Below are 23,598 nucleotides of genomic sequence, written 5' to 3' on the forward strand. Positions count from 1 at the left end.
GTCAGACTCTAACTTCAACTCTTCCTGCTCCCTAGTACCCGAGTCTACTGCAACCAATCAGAGATCTCATTAGAACATCTCATCGCATCATCACTCCCAGGACAAGGTAGTCAGACGTCACCCCCCCGGTAGCGTCAGGCTGGAGTGAAAGTAATATGGCCTCTTCGGAATACAACTAATGCTCCTAGAGGGGAGAAAAAAACACAGGAAACGGTAGAAGACCAAAAGCAGCAGTAGGATGTGGAATCTGCACAGCAACAAGAGGTGGATTTGTTCTGATTAAAACAGTGCCTTCATGGGTTCAATCTCAGGAGTACCCGGGGATGCAAGGTGCTCCCTATAACAAAGCAGGCAGAGCACCTCCGTAAGCTTTAAGGAGATTACACGTGGTCTCAGAATAGGCAAAAATTGTTTGGACCCCCCCCCCCCCCCCCCCAAGAGTCTCCTTGTAATTCCAACCCTAAGGGCACTGTAACACAAATTGCATTGTGGCATGTGTGGGCAGTGTAGTGAGACAGAGAGGGGACTGAGGCTGGGGCTCGTCCCAAGTGACACCCTACCCCTATAATAGTGCACTACTTTTGTTTTGACCAGAGCCCTATCGGACCTTACAGGATATAGGGAATAGGGTGGCATTTTAGACGGAGTGTGAGACTGAGGGGAGAGGCCAGTACACCAGACACTGCATGTCCACTCTGTAGATGAGGGATAGACTGGGGCTTGACCTCTATCACAGCTCTGCTTGCTCTGCGCTGTCTGTCTGGGGAAAGTGGGCTCTTACTGTCTTACTCATTTGTTGTCTCTCTCTCTCTCTCTCTCTGTCTCTCTCTCTCTCTCTCTGTCTCTCTCTCTCTCTCTCTCTGTCTCTGTCTCTCTCTCTCTCTCTCTCTCTCTCTCTCTGTCTCTCTCTCTCTCTCTCTCTCTCTCTCTCTCTCTCTCTCTCTCTCTCTCTCTCTCTCTCTCTCTCTCTCTGTCTCTCTCTCTCTCTCTCTGTCTGTCTCTCTCTCTCTCTCTCTCTCTGTCTCTGTCTCTCTCTCTCTCTCCTCTCTCTCTCTGTCTCTCTCTCTCTCTGTCTCTCTCTCTCTCTCTCTCTCTCTCTCTCTCTCTCTCTCTCTCTCTCTCTCTCTCTCTCTCTCTCTCTCTCTCTCTGTCTCTCTCTCTCTCTCTGTCTCTCTCTCTCTCTCTCTCTCTCGATTCAATGGACTTTATTGGCATGAGAAACGTATGTTAACATTGCCAAAGCAAGTGAAATATATAATAAACAGAAGTGAAATAAAAATTGTAAAATGAACAGTAAACATTACACTCATAAAAGTTCCAATTTCAAATGTCATATTATGTCTATATACAGTGTTATAACGATGTGCAAATAGTTAAAGTACAAAAAGGGAAAATAAATAAACAGAAAAATGGGGATGTATTTACAACGGTGGTTGTTCTTCACTGGTTGCCCTTTTCTTGTGGCAACAATCTTGCTGCTGTGACCCATTGGGCTCCCGAGTGGCGCAGAGGTCTAAGGCACTGCATCTCAGTGCTAGAGGCATCACTACAGACCCGGTTTGATTCCAGGCTGTATCACAACCGGCTGTGATTAGGAGTCCCATAGGGCGGTGCACATTTGGCCTAGCGTCGTCCGGGTTTGGCCGGGGTATTTTAAATAATACTTGGTTCTTAACTGACTGGCCTAGTTAAATAAAGGTTAAATAAAGGTTACATTAAAAATATATAACAAATAGATATGGGAGTTTATCACAATTTGATTTGTTTTCAAATTCTTTGTGGGTCTGTGTAATCTGAGGGAAATATGTCTCTCTAATATGGTCATATATTTGGCAGGAGGATAGGAAGTGCACCTCAGTTTCCACATCATTTTGTGGGCATTTTGTGGAGATGTTGTGGCCAAAAGGGTCCTTCATCTGTCCCGAAAGGGGAACCCTTTTTTGTTCCAAGGAGAACGCTTTTTGTTGTTGTTGATGTAGAACCCTTTTGGGTTCCATGTAGAACCCTATGTGGAAAGGGTTCTACATGGAACCCTAAAGGGTTCTACCTGGAATCATAAAGCATTCTTCAAAGGGTTCTCCCGTCGGGGACAATCAAAGAATCCTTTTAAGTTCTAGATATAGACGCATGCATCGCCATTAGTACTGTGACCTTTTCAGGTTCAATGTGCTACTGACTACATGGGTCGACCGGGAGACTATCAGACAGGGGGCTAGAATGAATCAATGACATTTTGGAGCTGTGTAATGTCTTTTAGATTCATATCTGTGTCTCAAATAGGCCCCTTTTTTCACTTTATAGTGCGCTACTTTGCAGTGCACTACATAGGGAATAGGGGGCCCATTTGGGATACATACTCAGTGTGAATAATTTACATGAGGATTTGCCTTGTCTGACATTTTAATACGGTGGCTAGTTGTCGGGTTTTGTTTATGGTAGACTGGGCTTGTGGTTTCTGTCAGTGTAGTTTTCTTATCCTGCTGCTTTTTAAAAAAAAATACATGTTTTAGCAGCAATTCTGATTTTTTATTTAAATCCACTAATTATTCCAGAGGCAGAATTCTTTGTTGATCATTAGTTATCTATCGCTGTGGTGTTCTTCTGAGGGTTTTTTTCCACATCTTTCCCAGAGATATATAAAATAAATAACGATATGTTCCAGCAATAGAGTTGTGCGTTAATTCAGGGTTGTAGTGACTGGTTTGTGTAAACGGTTGAACAGCATTCGGAAACGGTTCTTTTTTGTCGTTGTTGTTATTTTTGAACTGCCGTGTGAGTCTTGCAACTTTTAGGAAGTTAGTAAAAGTCTTGTCACCCAGTCAAAACCGATGAATGTAGCAGAGACGTACATCAAAGCTCTTTTCTGTCCTGGCATCCCAATGGATGAATGTAGCAGAGATACCTTGCTAAAGCTCTTTTCTGTCCTGGCATCCCAATGGATGAATGTAGCAGAGACGTACATCAAAGCTCTTTTCTGTCCTGGCATCCCAATGGATGAATGTAGCAGAGATACCTTGCTAAAGCTCTTTTCCGTCCTGGCATCCCAATGGAAGAATGTAGCAGAGATACCTTGCTAAAGCTCTTTTCCATCCTGGCATCCCAATTCTGGAACTAGTAGGATGCTCCTCAATTTAAGGAACACAGTGATGATAAAGTGTGTAATGTTTTTTTGGGAGTGTCCCATCTGGTTAATGAGAGCTGGTAGGGACTTCTATGGTTGATCAGATGAACCACATACTGGGAGAGAACAACAGGACTAAGCCAGCCAGCAGACCAGACAGACACATACTGGGAGGGACCCACAGGACTAAGCCAGCCAGCAGCCCAGACAGACACATACTGGGAGAGACCCACAGGACTAAGCCAGCCAGCAGCCCAGACAGACACATACTGGAAGAGACTCACAGGACTAAGCCAGGAGCCAAGACAGACACATACTGGGAGAGACCCACAGGACTAAGCCAGCCAGCAGACCAGACAGACACATACTGGGAGAGACCCACAGGACTAAGCCAGCCAGCAGACCAGACAGACACATACTGGGAGAGACCCACAGGACTAAGCCAGGAGCCAAGACAGACACATACTGGGAGAGACCCACAGGACTAAGCCAGCCAGCAGCCTAGACAGACACATACTGGGAGAGACCCACAGGACTAAGCCAGCCAGGAGCCCAGACAGACACATACTGGGAGAGACCCACAGGACTAAGCCAGCCAGGAGCCCAGACAGACACATACTGGGAGAGACCCACAGGACTAAGCCAGGAGCCAAGACAGACACATACTGGGAGAGACCCACAGGACTAAGCCAGCCAGGAGCCTAGACAGACACATACTGGGAGAGACCCACAGGACTAAGCCAGCCAGGAGCCCAGACAGACACATACTGGGAGAGACCCACAGGACTAAGCCAGGAGCCAAGACAGACACATACTGGGAGAGACCCACAGGACTAAGCCAGCCAGGAGCCCAGACAGACACATACTGGGAGAGACCCACAGGACTAAGCCAGCCAGGAGCCCAGACAGACACATACTGGGAGAGACCCACAGGACTAAGCCAGCCAGCAGCCCAGACACATACTGGGAGAGACCCACAGGACTAAGCCAGCCAGGAGCCCAGACAGACACATACTGGGAGAGACCCACAGGACTAAGCCAGCCAGGAGCCCAGACAGACACATACTGGGAGAGACCCACAGGACTAAGCCAGCCAGCAGCCCAGACACATACTGGGAGAGACCCACAGGACTAAGCCAGCCAGGAGCCCAGACAGACACATACTGGGAGAGACCCACAGGACTAAGCCAGCCAGCCCAGACAGACACATACTGGGAGAGACCCACAGGACTAAGCCAGCCAGCAGCCCAGACAGACACATACTGGGAGAGACCCACAGGACTAAGCCAGCCAGCAGCCCAGACACATACTGGGAGAGACCAACAGGACTAAGCCAGCCAGCAGCCCAGACAGACACATATTGGGAGAGACCCACAGGACTAAGCCAGCCAGCAGCCCAGATAGGCACATACTGGGAGAGACCCACAGGATGAAACCAGCCAGCCAGCAGCCCAGACAGACACATACTGGAAGAGACTCAAAGGATGAAACCAGTCAGTCAGCAGCCAAGTCAAACTATATTAAATCTCACCACTCCCTTCACTCTCTCCCTCCCCTCCATTTGTCAATGAACAGGTGACCAATAGGAATGGGAGATTCGATATAGGCCGATAGTGTAATATATTTTCTGGGTCAAGGTTTGGCTTTTTCAAGAGAGGCTTTATTACTGCCACTTTTAGTGAGTTTGGTACACATCCGGTGGATAGAGAGCTGTTTATTATGTTCAACATAGGAGGGCCGAGCACAGGAAGCAGCTCCTTCAGCAGTTTAGTAGGAATAGGATCCAGTATGCAGCTTGAAGGTTTAGAGGCCATGATTATTTTCATCATTGTGTCAAGAGATATAGTACTAAAACACTTGAGTGTCTCCCTTGATCCTGGGTCCTGGCAGAGTTGTGCAGACTCAGGACAACTGAGCTTTGGAGGAATACGCAGATTTAAAGAGGAGTCTGTAATTTGCTTTCTAATGATCATGATCTTTTCCTCAAAGAAGTTCATGAATTTATCACTGCTGAAGTGACAGCCATTCTCTCTTGGGGAATGCTGCTTTTTAGTTAGCTTTGCAACATTCTCAAAAAGAAATGTTGGATTGTTCTTATTTTCCTCAATTAAGTTGAAAAAATAGGATGATCGAGCAGCAGTGAGGGCGCTGTCCTGTCTTTCCAAGCTAGTTGGAAAGCGCCATTTCCATTCCAATGTTCTGGAAGCTTCAGAGCTCAGGTGTTTTCTGTATACCAGGGAGCTAGTTTCTTGTGACAAATGTTTTTTGTTTTTAGGGGTGGCAACTGCATCTAGGGTATTGCGCAAGGTTAAATTGTGTTCCTCAGTTAGGTAGTTAACTGATGTTTGTACTCTGACGTCCTTGGGTAGGTGGAGGGAGTCTGGAAGGGCATGTAGGAATCTTTGGGTTGTCTGAGAATTTACAGCACGGCTTTTGATGCTCCTTGGTTGGGGTCTGAGCAGATTATTTATTGCGATTGCAAACATAATAAAATGGTGGTCCGATAGTCCAGGATTATGAGGAAAAACCTTAAGATCCACAACATTTATTCCACGGGACAAAACTAGGTCCAGAGTATGACTGTGGCAGTGAGTAGATCCGGAGACATGTTGGACAAAATCCACTGAGTCGATGATGGCGCCGAAAGCCTTTTGGAGTGGGTCTGTGGACTTTTCCATGTGAATATTAAAGTCAACAAAAATGTGAATATTATCTGCTATGACTACAAGGTCTGATAGGAATTCAGGAAACTCAGAGAGGAACGCTGTATATGGCCCAGGAGGCCTGTAAACAGTAGCTATAAAAAGTGATTGAGTAGGCTGCATAGATTTCATGACTAGAAGCTCAAAAGACCAAAACGTCATTTTTGTTTTTGTAAATTTAAATTTGCTATCGTAAATGTTAGCAACACTTCCGCCTTTGCAGGATGCGCAGGGGATATGGTCACTAGTGTAACCAGGAGGTGAGGCCTCATTTAACACAGTAAATTCATCAGGCTTAAGCCATGTTTCAGTCAGGCAAATCACATCAAGATTATGATCAGTGATTAGTTCATTGACTATAACTGCCTTGGAAGTGAGGGATCTAACATTAAGTTGCCCTATTTTGAGATGTGAGATAGCACAATCTCTTTCAATAATGACAGGAATGGAGGAGGTTTTTACTCCAGTGAGATTGTTAAGGCGAACACCGCCATGTTTAGTTTTGCCCAATCTAGATCGAGGCACAGACACGGTCTCAATGGGGATAGCTGAGCTGACTACACTGACTATGCTAGTAGCAGACTCCACTAAGCTGGCAAGCTGGCTACCAGCCTGCTGCCTGGCCTGCACCCTATCTCATTGTGGAGCTAGGGGAGTTAGAGCCCTGTCTAGGTTCGTAGATAAGATGAGAGCACCCCTCCAGCTAGGATGGAGTCCGTCACTCCTCAGCAGGCCAGGCATGGTCCTGTTTGTGGGTGAGTCCCAGAAAGAGGGCCAATTATCTACAAATTCTATATTTTGGGAGGGGCAGAGAACAGTTTTCAACCAGCGATTGAGTTGTGAGACTCTGCTGTAGAGCTCATCACTCCCCCTAACTGGGAGGGAGCCAGAGACAATTACTCGATGCCGACACATCTTTCTAGCTGATTTACACGCTGAAACTATGTTGCGCTTGGTGACCTCTGACTGTTTCATCCTAACATCTTTGGTGCCGACGTGGATAACAATATCCCTATACTCTCTACACTCACCAGTTTTAGCTTTAGCCAGCACCATCTTCAGATTAGCCTTAACGTCAGTAGCCCTGCCCCCTGGTAAACAGTGTAGGATCTTCAGATTAGCCTTAACGCCGGTAGCCCTGCCCCCTGGTAAACAGTGTATGATCGCTGGATGATTCGTTTTAAGTCAAATATTAGGGGTAATGGAGTGGCCAATGACTATGGTTATCAATTTGTCAGAGCTAATGGTGGGAGCCTTCGGCGTCTCAGACCCCGTAGCGGGAGGAGTAGAGACAAGAGAAGACTCAGCCTCAGACTCCAACTCGCTGCTTAATGGGGAGAACCAGTTGAAAGTTTCTGTCGGCTGAATGAGCGACACCGGTTGAGCATTCCTACAGAATTTCCCTCCAGAAGCCATGAGAAAGTTGTCCGGCTGCGGGGACTGTGCGGGGGGGATTTATACTACTATCTGTACTTACTGGTGGCACAGACGCTGTTTCATCCTTTCCTACACTTAAATTACCCTTGCCTAACGATTGCGTCTGAAGCTGGGCTTGCAGCACAGCTATCCTCGCCGTAAGGCTGTTACTACTTAGCTTCGGCTGATGGAGGTCCTGACGAACCACGTACAGATAAAGCGTCCGGGGGAGGAAAAGTTAAATGAAAAAAGTTGAGCGAGGGAAAAACGAAAAATATAAACGTAATTAAAAAGTAAAAACTGTAAAGTTGGCAGGTAGCAAAGTAAGGTAAGCAACAAACTGCACAGCAGCATGTATACAAATCTGCCAGAGCACCAACGCCATCTGCCAGAGCACCAAGGCCATCTGCCAGAGCACCAAGGCCATCTGCCAGAGCACCAAGACCATCTGCCAGAGCACCAAGGCCATCTGCCAGAGCACCAAGGCCATCTGCCAGAGCACCAAGACCATCTGCCAGAGCACCAAGACCATCTGCCAGAGCACCAAGGCCATCTAACCAGGGCACCAACGCCACCTGCCAGAGCACCAAGGCCATCTGCCAGAGCACCAAGGCCATCTGATAGGGCACCAAGGCCATCTGCCAGAGCACCAAGGCCATCTGCCAGAGCACCAAGGCCATCTGCCAGAGCACCAAGGCCATCTGCCAGAGCACCAAGGCCATCTGACCAGGGCACCAAGGCCATCTGACCAGGGCACCAAGGACATCTAACCAGGGCACCAAGACCATTGACCAAAATAGCCAATTAAATTGATTTGAAATCCGAAAAGAACTAGCTATTCTGTTAAGAAAAACCCAAGTGTATTTAAATGTCCATAAATAATGATCCTACATGTCGAAGTGTAGGTGATAGCCTCTGGTATTGACTACAGTCTGTCGTGTCCAGACCGATGCTGACAGGAGGGAGGCGCCAGAAAATGTAGCCAAAAAATACCATGTTATTGTTTGAGGATAATGCACAACAACAAAACGCTTTTATCACTGCAACTGGTTTGATACATTCACCTCTAAAGGTAAATCATGTACTTACATTCAGTAAACTGGCTCTAATTTCTTATCCTGAGGGTCCTAGATATAGAAGATAGCATAGTTTTATTTGATGAAATTCATTTTTATATTCAAATGAAGGAACTGGGTTCTAAAAAAGAGTGGGAATATACCCCAGAAAGAGTGGTAATACACCCCAGAAAGAGGGGGAATATACCCCAGAAAGAGGGGGAATATACCCCAGAAAGAGGGGTAATATTGTAACGGCTTGTGCTCTCCTCATCCTCAGATGAGGTGAGGAGAGAAGGATCCTCAGACCAAAACGCAGGCTTTGGGAAATAAGCCATCTTTATTAAACAACGATGATGGCAAACACGAAACGAAACAAAACACTTCCAAACTACAAAACAAGAAAACGACGTTGACGCAACCTGAACATAAACTTACATAACTAAACATAAACTTACGTACAGGAAAACAGACGACATCGAAACGAAACAAACAAACGCTACAGTCCTATGTGGTACGAACATACATACAGACACAGGAGACAATCACCCACAAACAAACAGTGAGAATGCCCTACCTAAATATGACTCTTAATTAGAGGCAAACGCAAACCACCTGCCTCTAATCAAGAGCCATACCAGGCAAACCAAAACCAACATAGAAACAGATAACATAGAATGCCCACCCAACCTCACGTCCTGACCAACTAACACACAAAACTAACATAAATAGGTCAGGAACGTGACAGTACCCCCCCCCACAAGGTGCGAACTCCGGACGCACCAGCACAAAGTCTAGGGGAGGGTCTGGGTGGGCATCTAACCACGGTGGTGGCTCAGGATCCGGGCGCGGTTCCCACCCCACCATAATCCATCCTAGCTTCCTCCCTCCAAGAATGTCCACCCTCGTTTTTCCCCCACAAAATCCTCTTAATAATATACTTAATAGGGACAACACCGGGACAGAGAGATAAATCAAGAAAGAGGGATAGATAAGAATATAGAGATAGATGAAGATAGAGAGGGAGATTAGGATAGAGGGGCAACTCCGGACTGAAAGGCAGCTCCGGACAGAGAGACAGCTCTGGACTGATGGGCAGTTCTGGGTATCCAGCCTTTTCAGGCTGAAGGGCAGCTCATGGCTGACTGACGAATCTCGATGCTCATGGCTGGCTGACGGCTCTCGACGCTCATGGCAGGCTGACGGCTCTCGACGCTCATGGCAGGCTGACGGCTCTCGACGCTCATGGCAGGCTGACGGCTCTCGACGCTCATGGCAGGCTGACGGCTCTCGACGCTCATGGCAGGCTGACGGCTCTCGACGCTCATGGCGCTCTGACGGCTCTGGCTGCTCATGGCGCTCTGACGGCTCTGGCTGCTCATGGCGCTCTGACGGCTCTGGCTGCTCATGGCGCTCTGACGGCTCTGGCTGCTCATGGCTCTCTGACGGCTCTGGCTGCTCATGGCTCTCTGACGGCTCTGGCTGCTCATGGCTCGCTGGCGGCTCTGGCAGATCCTGTCTGGTTGGCGGCTCTGGCAGATCCTGTCTGGTTGGCGGCTCTGGCAGATCCTGTCTGGTTGGCGGCTCTGGCAGATCCTGTCTGGTTGGCGGCTCTGGCAGATCCTGTCTGGTTGGCGGCTCTGGCAGATCCTGTCTGGCTGACGGCTCTAGCGGCTCCTGTCTGGCTGATGGCTCTAGCGGCTCCTGTCTGGCTGACGGCTCTGTAGGCTCATGGCAGACGGGCGGCTTTGCAGGCTCATGGCAGACGGGCGGCTTTGCAGGCTCCTGGCAGACGGATGGCTCAGACGGCGCTGGGGAGACGGATGGCTCAGATGGCGCTGGGGAGACGGATGGCTCAGATGGCGCTGGGGAGACGGATGGCTCAGATGGCGCTGGGGAGACGGATGGCTCAGATGGCGCTGGGGAGACGGATGGCTCTGGCCGGATACGGCACACTGTAGACCTGGTGCGTGGTGCCGGAACTGGAGGCACCGTGCTAATGACAAGCACCTTCCTACCAGTGCGGGGAGCAGGAACAGGGCACACTGTATTCTCAAAGCCTACTCTATCCCTGATGCGTGGTACCGGCACTGGTGACACCGGGCTGAGGACAAGCACATCAGGATTAGTAGGGGGAGAAGATACAGTGTGTTTAGGGCTCTGGAGACGCACTGGTAGCTTAGTGCGTGGTGCCGGAACTGGAGGCACCGGGCTAGATACACGCACTACAGGGAGAGTGCGTGGAGGAGGAACAGGGCTCAGGATACGCACTGGTAGCCTAGTGCGTAGTGTAGACACTGTAGGTACTAGGCTGGGGCGGGGAGGTGGTGCCGGAAATACCGGACCGTGGAGGCGTACTGGCACTCTTGAGCATTGAGCTTGCCCAACCTTACCTGGTTGAATACTCCCGGTTGCCCGACCAGTGCGGGGAGGTGGAATAACCCGCACCGGGCTATGTAGGCGAACCGGGGAAACCATGCGTAAGGCAGGTGCCATGTATGCCGGCCCGAGGAGACGCACTGGAGACCAGACGCGTTGAGCCGGCCTCATGACACCTGGCTCAATACTCAATCTAGCCCTCCCAGTGCGGGGAGGTGGAATAACCCGCACCGGGCTATGCACTCGTACAGGAGACACCGTGCGCTCTACTGCGTAACACGGCGCCTGCCCGTACTCCCGCTCTCCACGGTAAGCCTGGGAAGTGGGCGCAGGTCTCCTACCTGCCCTTGGCCCACTATCTCCTAGCCCCCCCCCAAGAAATTTTTGGGAATTACTTACGGGCTTTTTCGGCTTCCGTGCCAGACGCGTTCCCTCATAGCTCCGGTTCCTCTCCCAGGTAGCCTCTGCTCTCCTCAATGCCTCCACCTGTTCCCATGGGAGGCGATCCCTCCCAGCCAGGATCTCCTCCCAAGTGTAGCAACCCTTTCCATCCAAAACATCGTCCCATGTCCATTGTTCCTTTCTCTCCTGTCCCTTACTCCGTTTCGTTTTCCCTTGCCGCTTGGTCTTAGCGTGGTGGGTGATTCTGTAACGGCTTGTGCTCTCCTCATCCTCAGATGAGGTGAGGAGAGAAGGATCCTCAGACCAAAACGCAGGCTTTGGGAAATAAGCCATCTTTATTAAACAACGATGATGGCAAACACGAAACGAAACAAAACACTTCCAAACTACAAAACAAGAAAACGACGTTGACGCAACCTGAACATAAACTTACATAACTAAACATAAACTTACGTACAGGAAAACAGACGACATCGAAACGAAACAAACAAACGCTACAGTCCTATGTGGTACGAACATACATACAGACACAGGAGACAATCACCCACAAACAAACAGTGAGAATGCCCTACCTAAATATGACTCTTAATTAGAGGCAAACGCAAACCACCTGCCTCTAATCAAGAGCCATACCAGGCAAACCAAAACCAACATAGAAACAGATAACATAGAATGCCCACCCAACCTCACGTCCTGACCAACTAACACACAAAACTAACATAAATAGGTCAGGAACGTGACAAATATACCCCAGAAAGAGGGGGAATATACCCCAGAAAGAGGGGGAATATACCCCAGAAAGAGGGGTAATATACCCCAGAAAGAGAGGGAATATACCCCAGAAAGAGGGGTAATATACCCCAGAAAGAGAGGGAATATACCCCAGAAAGAGGGGTAATATACCCCAGAAAGAGAGGGAATATACCCCAGAAAGAGGGGGAATATACCCCAGAAAGAGGGGTAATATACCCCAGAAAGAGAGGGAATATACCCCAGAAAGAGAGGGAATATACCCCAGAAAGAGGGGGAATATACCCCAGAAAGAGGGGGAATATACCCCAGAAAGAGGGGGAATATACCCCAGAAAAGAGGTAATAAACCCCAGAAGAGAGGTAATATACCCCAGAAAGAGGGGGAATATACTCCAGAAAGAAGGGGAATATACCCCAGAAAGAGGGGGAATATACCCCAGAAAGACGGGGAATATACCCCAGAAAGAGAGGGAATATACCCCAGAAAGAGGGGGAATATACCCCAGAAAGAGGGGGAATATACCCCAGAAAGAGGGGTAATATACCCCAGAAAGAGAGGGAATAAACCCCAGAAAGAGGGGTAATATACCCCAGAAAGAGGGGTAATATACCCCAGAAAGAGGGGTAATATACCCCAGAAAGAGAGGGAATATACCCCAGAAAGAGAGGGAATATACCCCAGAAAGAGGGGGAATATACCCCAGAAAGAGGGGGAATATACCCCAGAAAGAGGGGGAATATACCCCAGAAAGAGGGGGAATATACCCCAGAAAGAGGGGGAATATACCCCAGAAAGAAGGGTAATATACCCCAGAAAGAGAGGGAATATACCCCAGAAAGAGGGGGAATATACCCCAGAAAGAGGGGTAATATACCCCAGAAAGAGGGGGAATATACCCCAGAAAGAGGGGTAATATACCCCAGAAAGAGGGGGAATATACCCCAGAAAGAGGGGGAATATACCCCAGAAAGAGGGGTAATATACCCCAGAAAGAGAGGGAATAAACCCCAGAAAGAGGGGTAATATACCCCAGAAAGAGGGGGAATATACCCCAGAAAGAGAGGGAATATACCCCAGAAAGAGGGGGAATATACCCCAGAAAGAGGGGGAATATACCCCAGAAAGAGGGGGAATATACCCCAGAAAGAGGGGTAATATACCCCAGAAAGAGGGGGAATATACCCCAGAAAGAGGGGGAATATACCCCAGAAAGAGGGGTAATATACCCCAGAAAGAGAGGGAATAAACCCCAGAAAGAGGGGTAATATACCCCAGAAAGAGGGGGAATATACCCCAGAAAGAGAGGGAATATACCCCAGAAAGAGGGGGAATATACCCCAGAAAGAGGGGGAATATACCCCAGAAAGAGGGGTAATATACCCCAGAAAGAGAGGGAATATCTGACTACGTTCATGCCTGTTAGGTGTGGGGTGTACTAAGCTGGGTCATCTGAGATATTCCAGATTCCACACTAAGAATGGCTGCTTCATCCCCCTCCAACCAGTGCCTCCACTCCTCCGACGCCATCTTGACGGCGAGGAGTTCTCGATGTTCCTAGTTCCTCTCAGCAGTGGTAAGACAATGGGAGAGGAAAGTGCAGGGGTGCAGCTTTTGATCCTGGGCAGAACGCTGGGACAGGACGTTCCCCACTCTGACATCCGAGGCGCCGACCTCCACCGCAAACTGACGGGACGGGTCTGGATGGATTAAGACGGGGGGCTGTAGTGAATCGACGTTTGAGGTTCGAGATTGCCTGATTAGCTGTTGGAGACCACGTGAAGGGAACCTTGGGAGAGGTGAGTGCTGAGAGGTGGGGAAGCCAGGATTCTGTAACCCTGGGTGAAGCTGCGGTAGAAATGAGTAAGCTGCACTTGCAGCAGTTGCAGCTGCACTTCTGGTCGTGGGTTGAGGCCCATCCACCACCGCTCCCACCTTGTCTGGATCCATCTGTATATGTCCTGCAGAGATGATGTATCCTAGGAAGGAGATGGCAGAGAGATGGAATTCACACAAATCAAATCACATTGTATTGGTCACATACACATGGTTAGCAGATGTTAATGCGAGTGTAGCAAAATGCTTGTGCTTCTAGTTCCGGCCGTGCAGTAATATCTAACAAGTAGTCTAACAATTTCACAACAACTACCTTATACACACAAGTGTAAAGGAATGAATAAGACTATGTACAAATAAATATTTGGATGAGCGATGGCCGAACGGCAGAGGCAAGATGCAGTAGATGGTATCGAGTACAGTATATACATATGAGATGAGTAATGTAGGGTATGTAAACATTATATAAAGTGGCATTGTTTAAAGTGACTAGTGATACATTTTTTACATCCAATTTTTAATTATTAAAGAAGGTTTGGAAATCGCTTCCTTTTAGGTGGTTGTAGAATTTAACGGCACCTTTCTGGATTTTGATCATTTGCAGGTGTTGGCCTAATTCTGCTATGCATGTATTATTTGAGTCTCAATTTGGTGTTTGTCCCATTTTGTGAATTCTTGGTTGGTGAGCGGACCCCAGACCTCACAACCATAAAGGCCAATGGGTTCTATAACTGAATGAAGTTTTTTTAGACAGATCCTAATCTGGTATTTCAAATTTTATGTTCCTTTTGATGGCATAGAAGGCCCTTCTTGCCATGTCTCTCAGATCGTTCACAGCTTTGTGGAAGTTAGCTGTCTGGCTGATGTTTAGGCCGAGGTATGTATAGTTTTTTGTGTGTTCTAGGGCAATGGTGTCTAGATGGAATTTGTATTTGTGGTATCAGGGCCCAGGTCTGACAGAATCTGTGCAGAAGGTCTAGGTGCTGCTGTTGGCCCTTATTGGTTGGGGACAGAATAACCAGATCAATCAATCAACCAAATGCATTTATAAAGCCCTTCTTACATCAGCTGATGCCACAAAGTGCTACACAGAAACCCAGCCTAAAACCCCAAACAGCAAGCAATGCAGATGTAGAAGCACGGTGGCTAGGAAAAACTCCCTAGAAAGGCCAGAACCTAGGAAGAAACCTAGAGAGGAACCAGGCTCTGAGGGGTGGCCAGTCCACTTCTGGCTGTGCTGGGTGGAGATTATAACAGAACATGGCCAAGATGTTCAAATGTTCATAAATGACCAGTAGGGTCAAATAATAATAATCACAGAGTGTGTACAGGGTGCAACAAGTCAGCACCTCAGGAGTAAATGTCAGTTGGCTTTTCATAGCCGAGCATTCAGAGTTAGAGACAGCAGATGTAGTAGAGAGAGAGAGAGTCGAAAACAGCAGGTCCGGGACAAGGTAGCACGTCCGATGAACAGGTCAGGGTTCCATAGCCGCAGGCAGAACAGTTGATACTGGAGCAGCAGCACGACCAGGTGGACTGGGGACAGCAAGGAGTCATCAGGCCAGGTAGTTCTGAGACATGGTCCTAGGGCTCAGGTCCTCCGGGAGGAGAGGGAGAGAGAGAGAATTAGAGTGAGCATACTTAAATTCACATAGGACACCGGATAAGACAGGAGAAATACTCCAGATATAACAGACTGACCCAAGCCCCCCGACACAAACTATTGCAGCATAAATACTGGAGGCTGAGACAGGAAGGGTTGGGAGACACTGTGGCCCCGTCCGACGATATCACAGGACAGGGCCAACTAGTTAACTGTAGACATTTGGAAAGAAATGTGTGTATTTTTTGCCAATTTTTACTACACACTTGTTCTTTGTCTACATGGATTTTATAATGTGTATGTTTTTCCCCAAACACCACTTTCCATCAATTTGTACAGCAGACCCTCATGTAAAATTGAGTCAACAAAGCATGAAAAGATTTTGCCTTTGTTTTGGTTTGTTTCTTTTTTCACATATTTTGTGAATATGTGGTCTGTCGTATGGTAATTTGGTAAAAAGCCAATTTGACATTTACTCAGTACATAAACTAGTCTGCTGTTAATGATAATGCATAGGATTTTCCCAAGGTTGCTGTTGACACATATCCCACGGTAGTTATTGGGGTCAAATTGGTCTCCACTTTTGTGGATTGGGGTGATCCGTCCTTGGTTCCAAATATTGGGTAAGATGCCAGAGCTGAGGATGATTTAAAGAGTTTTCGTATAGCCAATTGGAATTTGTTATGGAGCCAAAAATATTGGAGAAGTGGTTTACCCATACATCTCCGTTTTGGATAGATAACTTCCTGTGTTGTTGTTTGTTTAGTGTTTTCCAATTTTCCCAGAAGTGGTTAGATTCTATGGATTCTTCAATTACATTGAGCTGATTTCTGACGTGCTGTTCCTTCTTTTTCCTTCGTGTATTTCTGTATTGTTTTAGTGATTCACCATAGTGAAGGCGTAGACTCAGGTTTTCCGGGTCTCTTTGTTTTTGGTTGGATTGGTTTCTCAATTCCTTTTCTTAGGCATTTGCATTCTTGTAACGGTCCTGACCTGTTTTATGTTGTTTTTATGTGTTTATGGTCAGGGCATGTGTTTTGGGTGGGCAGTCTATGTTATCTGTTTCTATGTTGGTTTTGGGTTGCCTGGTATGGCTCTTGATTAGAGGCAGGTGGTTTGCGTTTTCCTCTAATTAAGAGTCATATTTAGGTAGGGCGTTCTCACTGTTTGTTTGTGGGTGATTGTCTTCCGTGTCTGTATGTTATTTCGTACCACACGGGACTGTTTCGGTTTATGTAGTCTGTTTCCTATTCGTGCGTTCTTCGTGTCTATGTAAGTTCTCATGTTTAGGTCAGTCTACGTCGTTTGTTATTTTGTATCATTTCAAGTGTAGTTCGTGTTCGTTTTTTCGTCTTGTTTAATAAATATGTGTTCAGACTTCGCTGCGCCTTGGTTCCCTCAATACTCCTCCTTTTCCGAAGATGGAGAGGAGGAGGATCGCCGTAACAGAATCACCCACCTTACCAGAGCCAAGCAGCGGAGTCAACGGAGAAAGGGACAAGAAAAGAAGGAGCAATGGACATGGGACGATATATTGGACGGAAAGGGTTGCTACACATGGGAGGAGATCCTGGCTGGTAGGGATCGCCTCCCATGGGAACAGCTGGAGGCACTGAGGAGAGCAGAGGCTACCGGAGAGAGGAACCGGAGCTATGAGGGAACGCGTCTGGCACGGAAGCCCAAAAAGCCCGTAAGTAACTCCCAAAAATTTCTTGGGGGGGGCTAGGAGGTAGTGGGCCAAGGGCAGGTAGGAGACCTGCGCCCACTTCCCAGGCTTACCGTGGAGAGCGGGAGTACGGGCAGGCGCCGTGTTACGCAGTAGAGCGCACGGTGTCTCCTGTACGAGTGCATAGCCCAGTGCGGGTTATTCCACCTCCCCGCACTGGTAGGGCTAGATTGAGTATTGAGCCAGGTGTCATGAGGCCGGCTCAACGCGTCTGGTCTCCAGTGCGTCTCCTCGGGCCGGCATACATGGCACCTGCCTTACGCATGGTTTCCCCGGTTCGCCTACATAGCCCGGTGCGGGTTATTCCACCTCCCCGCACTGGTCGGGCAACCGGGAGTATTCAACCAGGTAAGGTTGGGCAGGCTCAATGCTCAAGAGTGCCAGCACGCCTCCACGGTCCGGTATTTCCGGCGCCACCTCCCCGCCCCAGCCTAGTACCTACAGTGTCTACACTACGCACTAGGCTACCAGTGCGTATCCTGAGCCCTGTTCCTCCTCCACGCACTCTCTCTGTAGTGCGTGTATCTAGCCCGGTGCCTCCAGTTCCGGCACCACGCACTAAGCCACCTGTGCGTCTCCAGAGCCCTGAACACACTGTATCTTCTCCCCCTACTAATCCTGATGTGCTTGTCCTCAGCCCGGTGTCACCAGTGCCGGTACCTCGCATCAGGGATAGAGTAGGCTTTGAGAGTACAGTGTGCCCTGTCCCTGCTCCCCGCACTAGTAGGAAGGTGCTTATCCTTAGCCCGGTGCCTCCAGTTCCGGCACCACGCACCAGGTCTACAGTGCGCCGTATCCGGCCAGAGCCATCCGTCTCCCCAGCGCCATCTGAGCCATCCGTCTCCCCAGCGCCATCTGAGCCATCCGTCTCCCCAGCGACATCTGAGCCATCCGTCTCCCCAGCGCCGTCTGAGCCATCCGTCTGCCAGGAGGCTGCAAAGCCGCCCGTCTGCCATGAGCCTGCAAAGCCGCCCGTCTGCCATGAGCCTACAGAGCCATCCGCCAGACAGGAGCCGCTAGAGCCGTCAGCCAGACAGGAGCCGCTAGAGCCGCCCGCCAGACAGGATCTGCCAGAGCCGCCAACCAGACAGGATCTGCCAGAGCCGCCAACCAGACAGGATCTGCCAGAGCCGCCAACCAGACAGGATCTGCCAGAGCCGCCAGCGAGCCATGAGCAGCCAGAGCCGTCAGAGAGCCATGAGCAGCCAGAGCCGTCAGAGAGCCATGAGCAGCCAGAGCCGTCAGAGAGCCATGAGCAGCCAGAGCCGTCAGAGAGCCATGAGCAGCCAGAGCCGTCAGAGAGCCATGAGCAGCCAGAGCCGTCAGAGAGCCATGAGCAGCCAGAGCCGTCAGAGAGCCATGAGCAGCCAGAGCCGTCAGAGAGCCATGAGCAGCCAGAGCCGTCAGAGCGCCATGAGCGTCGAGAGCCGTCAGCCTGCCATGAGCGTCGAGAGCCGTCAGCCTGCCATGAGCGTCGAGAGCCGTCAGCCTGCCATGAGCGTCGAGAGCCGTCAGCCTGCATAGACCTGCCAGAGTCCCTCAGCCAGGATCTGCCAGAGTATATCAGCCGGGACCTGTCCCTTGTCCCGGTGTTGCCCCTTGTCCCGGTGTTGCCCCTTGTCCCGGTGTTGCCCCTTGTCCCGGTGCTGCCCCTTATCCCGGTGCTGCCCCTTATCCCGGTGCTGCCCCTTGTCCCGGTGCTGCCCCTTATCCCGGTGCTGGTCTTTATCCTGGTGCTGCCCCTTGTCCCGGTGCTGCCCCTTGTCCCGGTGCTGCCCCTTGTCCCGGTGCTGCCCCTTGTCCCGGTGCTGCCCCTTGTCCCGGTGCTGCCCCTTGTCCCGGTGCTGCCCCTTCTCCTGGTGCTGGCCGTTTATTTAGGGGATGTGAGTTTTAGGGTGGTCATTGGGAGGGAAAGACAGAAGCAGGGAGTGACTATGGTGGTGTGGGGACAGCGTCCTGAGCCGGAGCCACCACCGTGGTCAACTGCCCACCCAGACCCTCCCCTGGACTTTGTGCTGGTGCGCCCGGCGTTCGCACCTTGAGGGGGGGGTTCTGTAACGGTCCTGACCTGTTTTATGTTGTTTTTTATGTGTTTATGGTCAGGGCATGTGTTTTCGGTGGGCAGTCTATGTTATCTGTTTCTATGTTGGTTTTGGGTTGCCTGGTATGGCTCTTGATTAGAGGCAGGTGGTTTGCGTTTTCCTCTAATTAAGAGTCATATTTAGGTAGGGCGTTCTCACTGTTTGTTTGTGGGTGATTGTCTTCCGTGTCTGTATGTTATTTCGTACCACACGGGACTGTTTCGGTTTATGTAGTCTGTTTCCTATTCGTGCGTTCTTCGTGTCTATGTAAGTTCTCATGTTTAGGTCAGTCTACGTCGTTTGTTATTTTGTATCATTTCAAGTGTAGTTCGTGTTCGTTTTTTCGTCTTGTTTAATAAATATGTGTTCAAACTTCGCTGCGCCTTGGTTCCCTCAATACTCCTCCTTTTCCGAAGATGGAGAGGAGGAGGATCGCCGTAACAATTCTTCATCAAACCATTTGACATTGTTGTTAATTTTCTTCTGTTTTCTGTTTGACATTTTTGGATTTGTTAGGGAAGCTGATCAAATATGCTGTTTAGGTTTTCTACTACCAAGTTTAAAACTTTACTATTACAGTGAAACGTTTTGTCTGGGAAGTTGTCTAAAAGGGTTTGAATTTGCAGTTGCCTAATTGTGTTTGGTAGGTTTCCACACTACTTTCCTTCCATCTATAGCATTTCTTAATATTATTCAATTCCTTTGGCTTTGATGCCTCATGATTGAGTATTGCTCTTTTCAAGTAGACTGTGATTTTGCTGTGATCTGATAGGGGTGTCAGTGTGCTGACTGAGAACACTCTAAGAGACTCTGGATTGAGGTCAGTGATAAAGTAGTCTACAGTACTACTGCCAAGTGATGAGCTATTGTTGTACCTACCATAGGAGTCCCCTTGAAGCCTACCATTGACTATGTACATACCCAGCATGCCACAGATCTGCTGGAGTTGTGACCCGTTTTTGTTGGTAATGTTGTCGTAGTTGTGCCTAGGGGGGCATATGGGGGAGGGTATTTTACCAAATAGGGCTCTCTTCTGTATACCACCCCTACCTTGTCACAACACAACTGAGTGGCTCAAATGCATTAAGAAGGAAAGAAATTCCACAAATTAACTTTTAACAAGGCACACCTGTTAATTGAAATGCATTCTAGGTGACTACCTCATAGTATATACCTAATATTATCAACATGATAGTATTAACCTAAAAGTATTAATATTACATATATAATAGTATTTACCGTATATGATATACCTAATATAATTAATTTTATATTCCTAACATAATACACCTAATAGTATATACCTAATATGATATACATAAAATGATATACCTAATATGATAAACCTAATAGTATATACCTAATATGATATATCTAATAGTATATACCTAATATGATATACCTAATATGATAAACCTAATATGATATACCTAATATGATAAACCTAATATGATATACCTAATAGTATATACCTAATATGATATACCTACAATGATATACCTAATATGATAAACCTACAATGATATACCTAATATGATAAACCTAATAGTATATACCTAATATGATATATCTAATAGTATATACCTAATAATATATACCTAATATGATATACCTAATATGATATACCTAATATGATATACCTAATATTATATACCTAATATGATAAACCTAATATTATATACCTAATATGATAAACCTAATAGTATATACCTAATATGATATGCCTAATAGTATATACCTAATATGATATATATAATATTATATACCTAATATGATATGCCTAATAGTATATACCTAATATGATATATGTAATATTATATACCTAATATGATATGCCTAATAGTATATACCTAATATGATATATATAATATTATATACCTAATATGATATACCTAATATTATACACCTAATATGATATACCTAATATTATATACCTAATATGATATGCCTAATAGTATATACATGGTCTGTCTCTCTCTGACTCTGGTCTGTCTCTCTCTGACTCTGGTCTGTGTCTCTCTGACTCTGGTCTGTGTCTCTCTGACTCTGGTCTGTGTCTCTCTGACTCTGGTCTGTGTCTCTGGTTCTGGTCTGTGTCTCTGACTCTGGTCTGTCTCTCTCTGATTCTGGTCTGTGTCTCTCTGACTCTGGTCTGTGTCTCTCTGACTCTGGTCTGTGTCTCTGGTTCTGGTCTGTGTCTCTGACTCTGGTCTGTGTCTCTCTGACTCTAGTCTGTGTCTCTCTGACTCTAGTCTGTGTCTCTCTGACTCTGGTCTCTGTGCGTGTGTGTGGTATCTCTCTCTCTGACTCTGGTCTCTGTGCGTGTGTGTGGTATCTCTCTCTCTGACTCTGGTCTGTGTCTCTCTGACTCTGGTCTCTGTGCGTGTGTGTGGTATCTCTCTCTCTGACTCTGGTCTCTGTGCGTGTGTGGTATCTCTCTCTCTGACTCTGGTCTCTGTGCGTGTGTGTGGTATCTCTCTCTCTGACGCTGGTCTCTGTGCGTGTGTGTGGTATCTCTCTCTCTGACCCTGTGTCTGTCCCTGTGTTCAGTAGATGGAGGTTGGAGTGATTGGTCTAATTGGTCTGAGTGCGGAGTGGACTGTTCCATGTGGCGCAGTAGAGAGTGTACCCAGCCCTCGCCTGGCACCGGGGGCAAAGACTGCCAGGGCATCGACCTCCAATCACTCAACTGTACCAGCCAACAGTGTCTACAGAGTGAGTATTAAACATATTTCATGCATATAAACACACTCAAAATATCTAACATACACTGTTTTTCCACTCTTCACCCTATATCAATATACACATTTATTTTAATGTTGCCAGTAGATGTCTCTTACTCTGTGTGTGCGTGTGTGTGTGTGTGTGTGTGTTTGTGCGTGCGTGCGTGCGTGTGTGCTCCCTGAGTCGTTAATTATATTTAAATCCTGTAATGTAATGTTTAGTAATAACGAGGGTTACGGGGAGCGTGTTACCACTACACCGGCAGTCATGAGTCATGATAGCAGTCAAATTCAATGTGATCGTTTAGTTCTTCAAATTAAGCACATTAAGCTGCTTTACAAGGGGTGTAGAGCCTAACTGGCATACATAAGCAGCGTGTGAGTTTCAAGTTTGGGGAAGATAATTTTCACCATAAAAAATGCACCTTTGTAATGAAAGCATCACATGCATAATCGCATTTAACGGTCACTTTTGACAATGGTGTTTTCCCGCTAATTGATTGTAGCCTACTGCCATGTGTGCTACTACAGTGTCCGCATTGCTGCGCCTATATTTGTGAAGAAATAGCCTAATAGTTTATCAACATTTTAAGCTAAACGTTCTGATCTGTTGCGTCAGCCACATTGTGTAAAACAGGTTTTTTCATGCTAGTGGTTGTAATAATCCCACAACTGTCCCAGACTATGTTTGGCATATTTATTTCTCGCACAGAATAGAATAGGTCGACTTTTGTACTATGGGGGATAGTAGATTGACATAGGCTAGTGCTTTTGCTGTTCGTTAGGCCTATTCATCTTGTTGGCTGACGAAAAGTAAATGTGGACAGTTCTTCCAATATCTTCAATATGCACCTCAGAATTGGATAAGGATGTGTACAGTTGCATCCTCCACGTGACTGTCTTCACGTGAGAAGGACCTGATCATGTGAAGGGCATTGGCTAATAAGAATTGAGATAGCTGAGAGAGATATGTGATGAGAGGTGCTTCACGTAGCCGGGAAGAAGATCATTAATATTATATTCAGTCCAAGGTCACAACGCCCACTGGCTGCAAAAGGCATGGATTCTTTTAGGGGGCATTTTGGCCACACAAAGGGGATGCTGGACTGGAAATGCGAGGCATTATCAAGTACTTGTCAAATTGTGAATGAGAGACTGATGAAGTGTGTGCAGCCTGTGCCTAAAAAAACCAAAGCAGAGCTTATGCCTTTCATGAGACTTTTATCAAATCATCATCATCGTCTCATCATGCATCCTTAGAATGTATTCAAAATCAAACATAGTTGTTCTACAAATTGGCCTGGCTAGTCCAACTGACCTGTCTGGTCCATGGGTTTGACTTCCTACAGAACATCTCTCAAAACTGACCCACAATGGCTCTAAGTCACATAAATAACTCTAAATTAAGCTTATAGGAGTACCTACAGTTGAAGTCGGAAGTTTACATACACTTAGGTTGGAGTCAATTAAACTCTTTTTTCAACCACTCCACCAATTTCTTGTTAACAAACTATAGTTTTGGCAAGTCGGTTAGGACATCTACTTTGTGCATGACACAAGTCATTTTTCCAACAATTGTTTACAGATTATTTCACTGTATCACAATTCCAGTGTGTCAGAAGTTTACATACAGTAAGATGACTGTGCTTTTCAACAGCTTGGGAAATTCCAGAAAATTATGTCATGGCTTTAGAAGCTTCTGATAGGCTAATTGACATCATTTGAGTCAATTGGAGGTGTACCTGTGGATGTATTTCAAGGCCTACCTTCAAACTTAGTCTTTGCTTGACATCATGGGAAAATC

At 47.4% G+C, this 23,598-nt stretch overlaps 1 protein-coding gene across 1 annotated transcript in view; it reads left to right on the forward strand.

Annotated features, from left to right (window-relative positions):
- The window catches only part of LOC129846452 (netrin receptor UNC5A-like), a 75,591-nt gene extending 53,725 nt beyond the window's left edge, over positions 1-21,866 (forward strand). The window contains exon 8 of the mRNA XM_055914386.1: positions 21,622-21,866. Within this exon, the coding sequence (XP_055770361.1) occupies positions 21,622-21,797 (176 nt within the window). The 3' untranslated portion in view covers positions 21,798-21,866. The remainder of the gene's footprint in view (positions 1-21,621) is intronic.
- The last annotated feature ends 1,732 nt before the right edge of the window (positions 21,867-23,598 follow it).

This window comes from Salvelinus fontinalis, unplaced genomic scaffold, assembly GCF_029448725.1.
Source record: "Salvelinus fontinalis isolate EN_2023a unplaced genomic scaffold, ASM2944872v1 scaffold_0545, whole genome shotgun sequence".
Classification (NCBI taxonomy): domain Eukaryota; kingdom Metazoa; phylum Chordata; class Actinopteri; order Salmoniformes; family Salmonidae; genus Salvelinus; species Salvelinus fontinalis.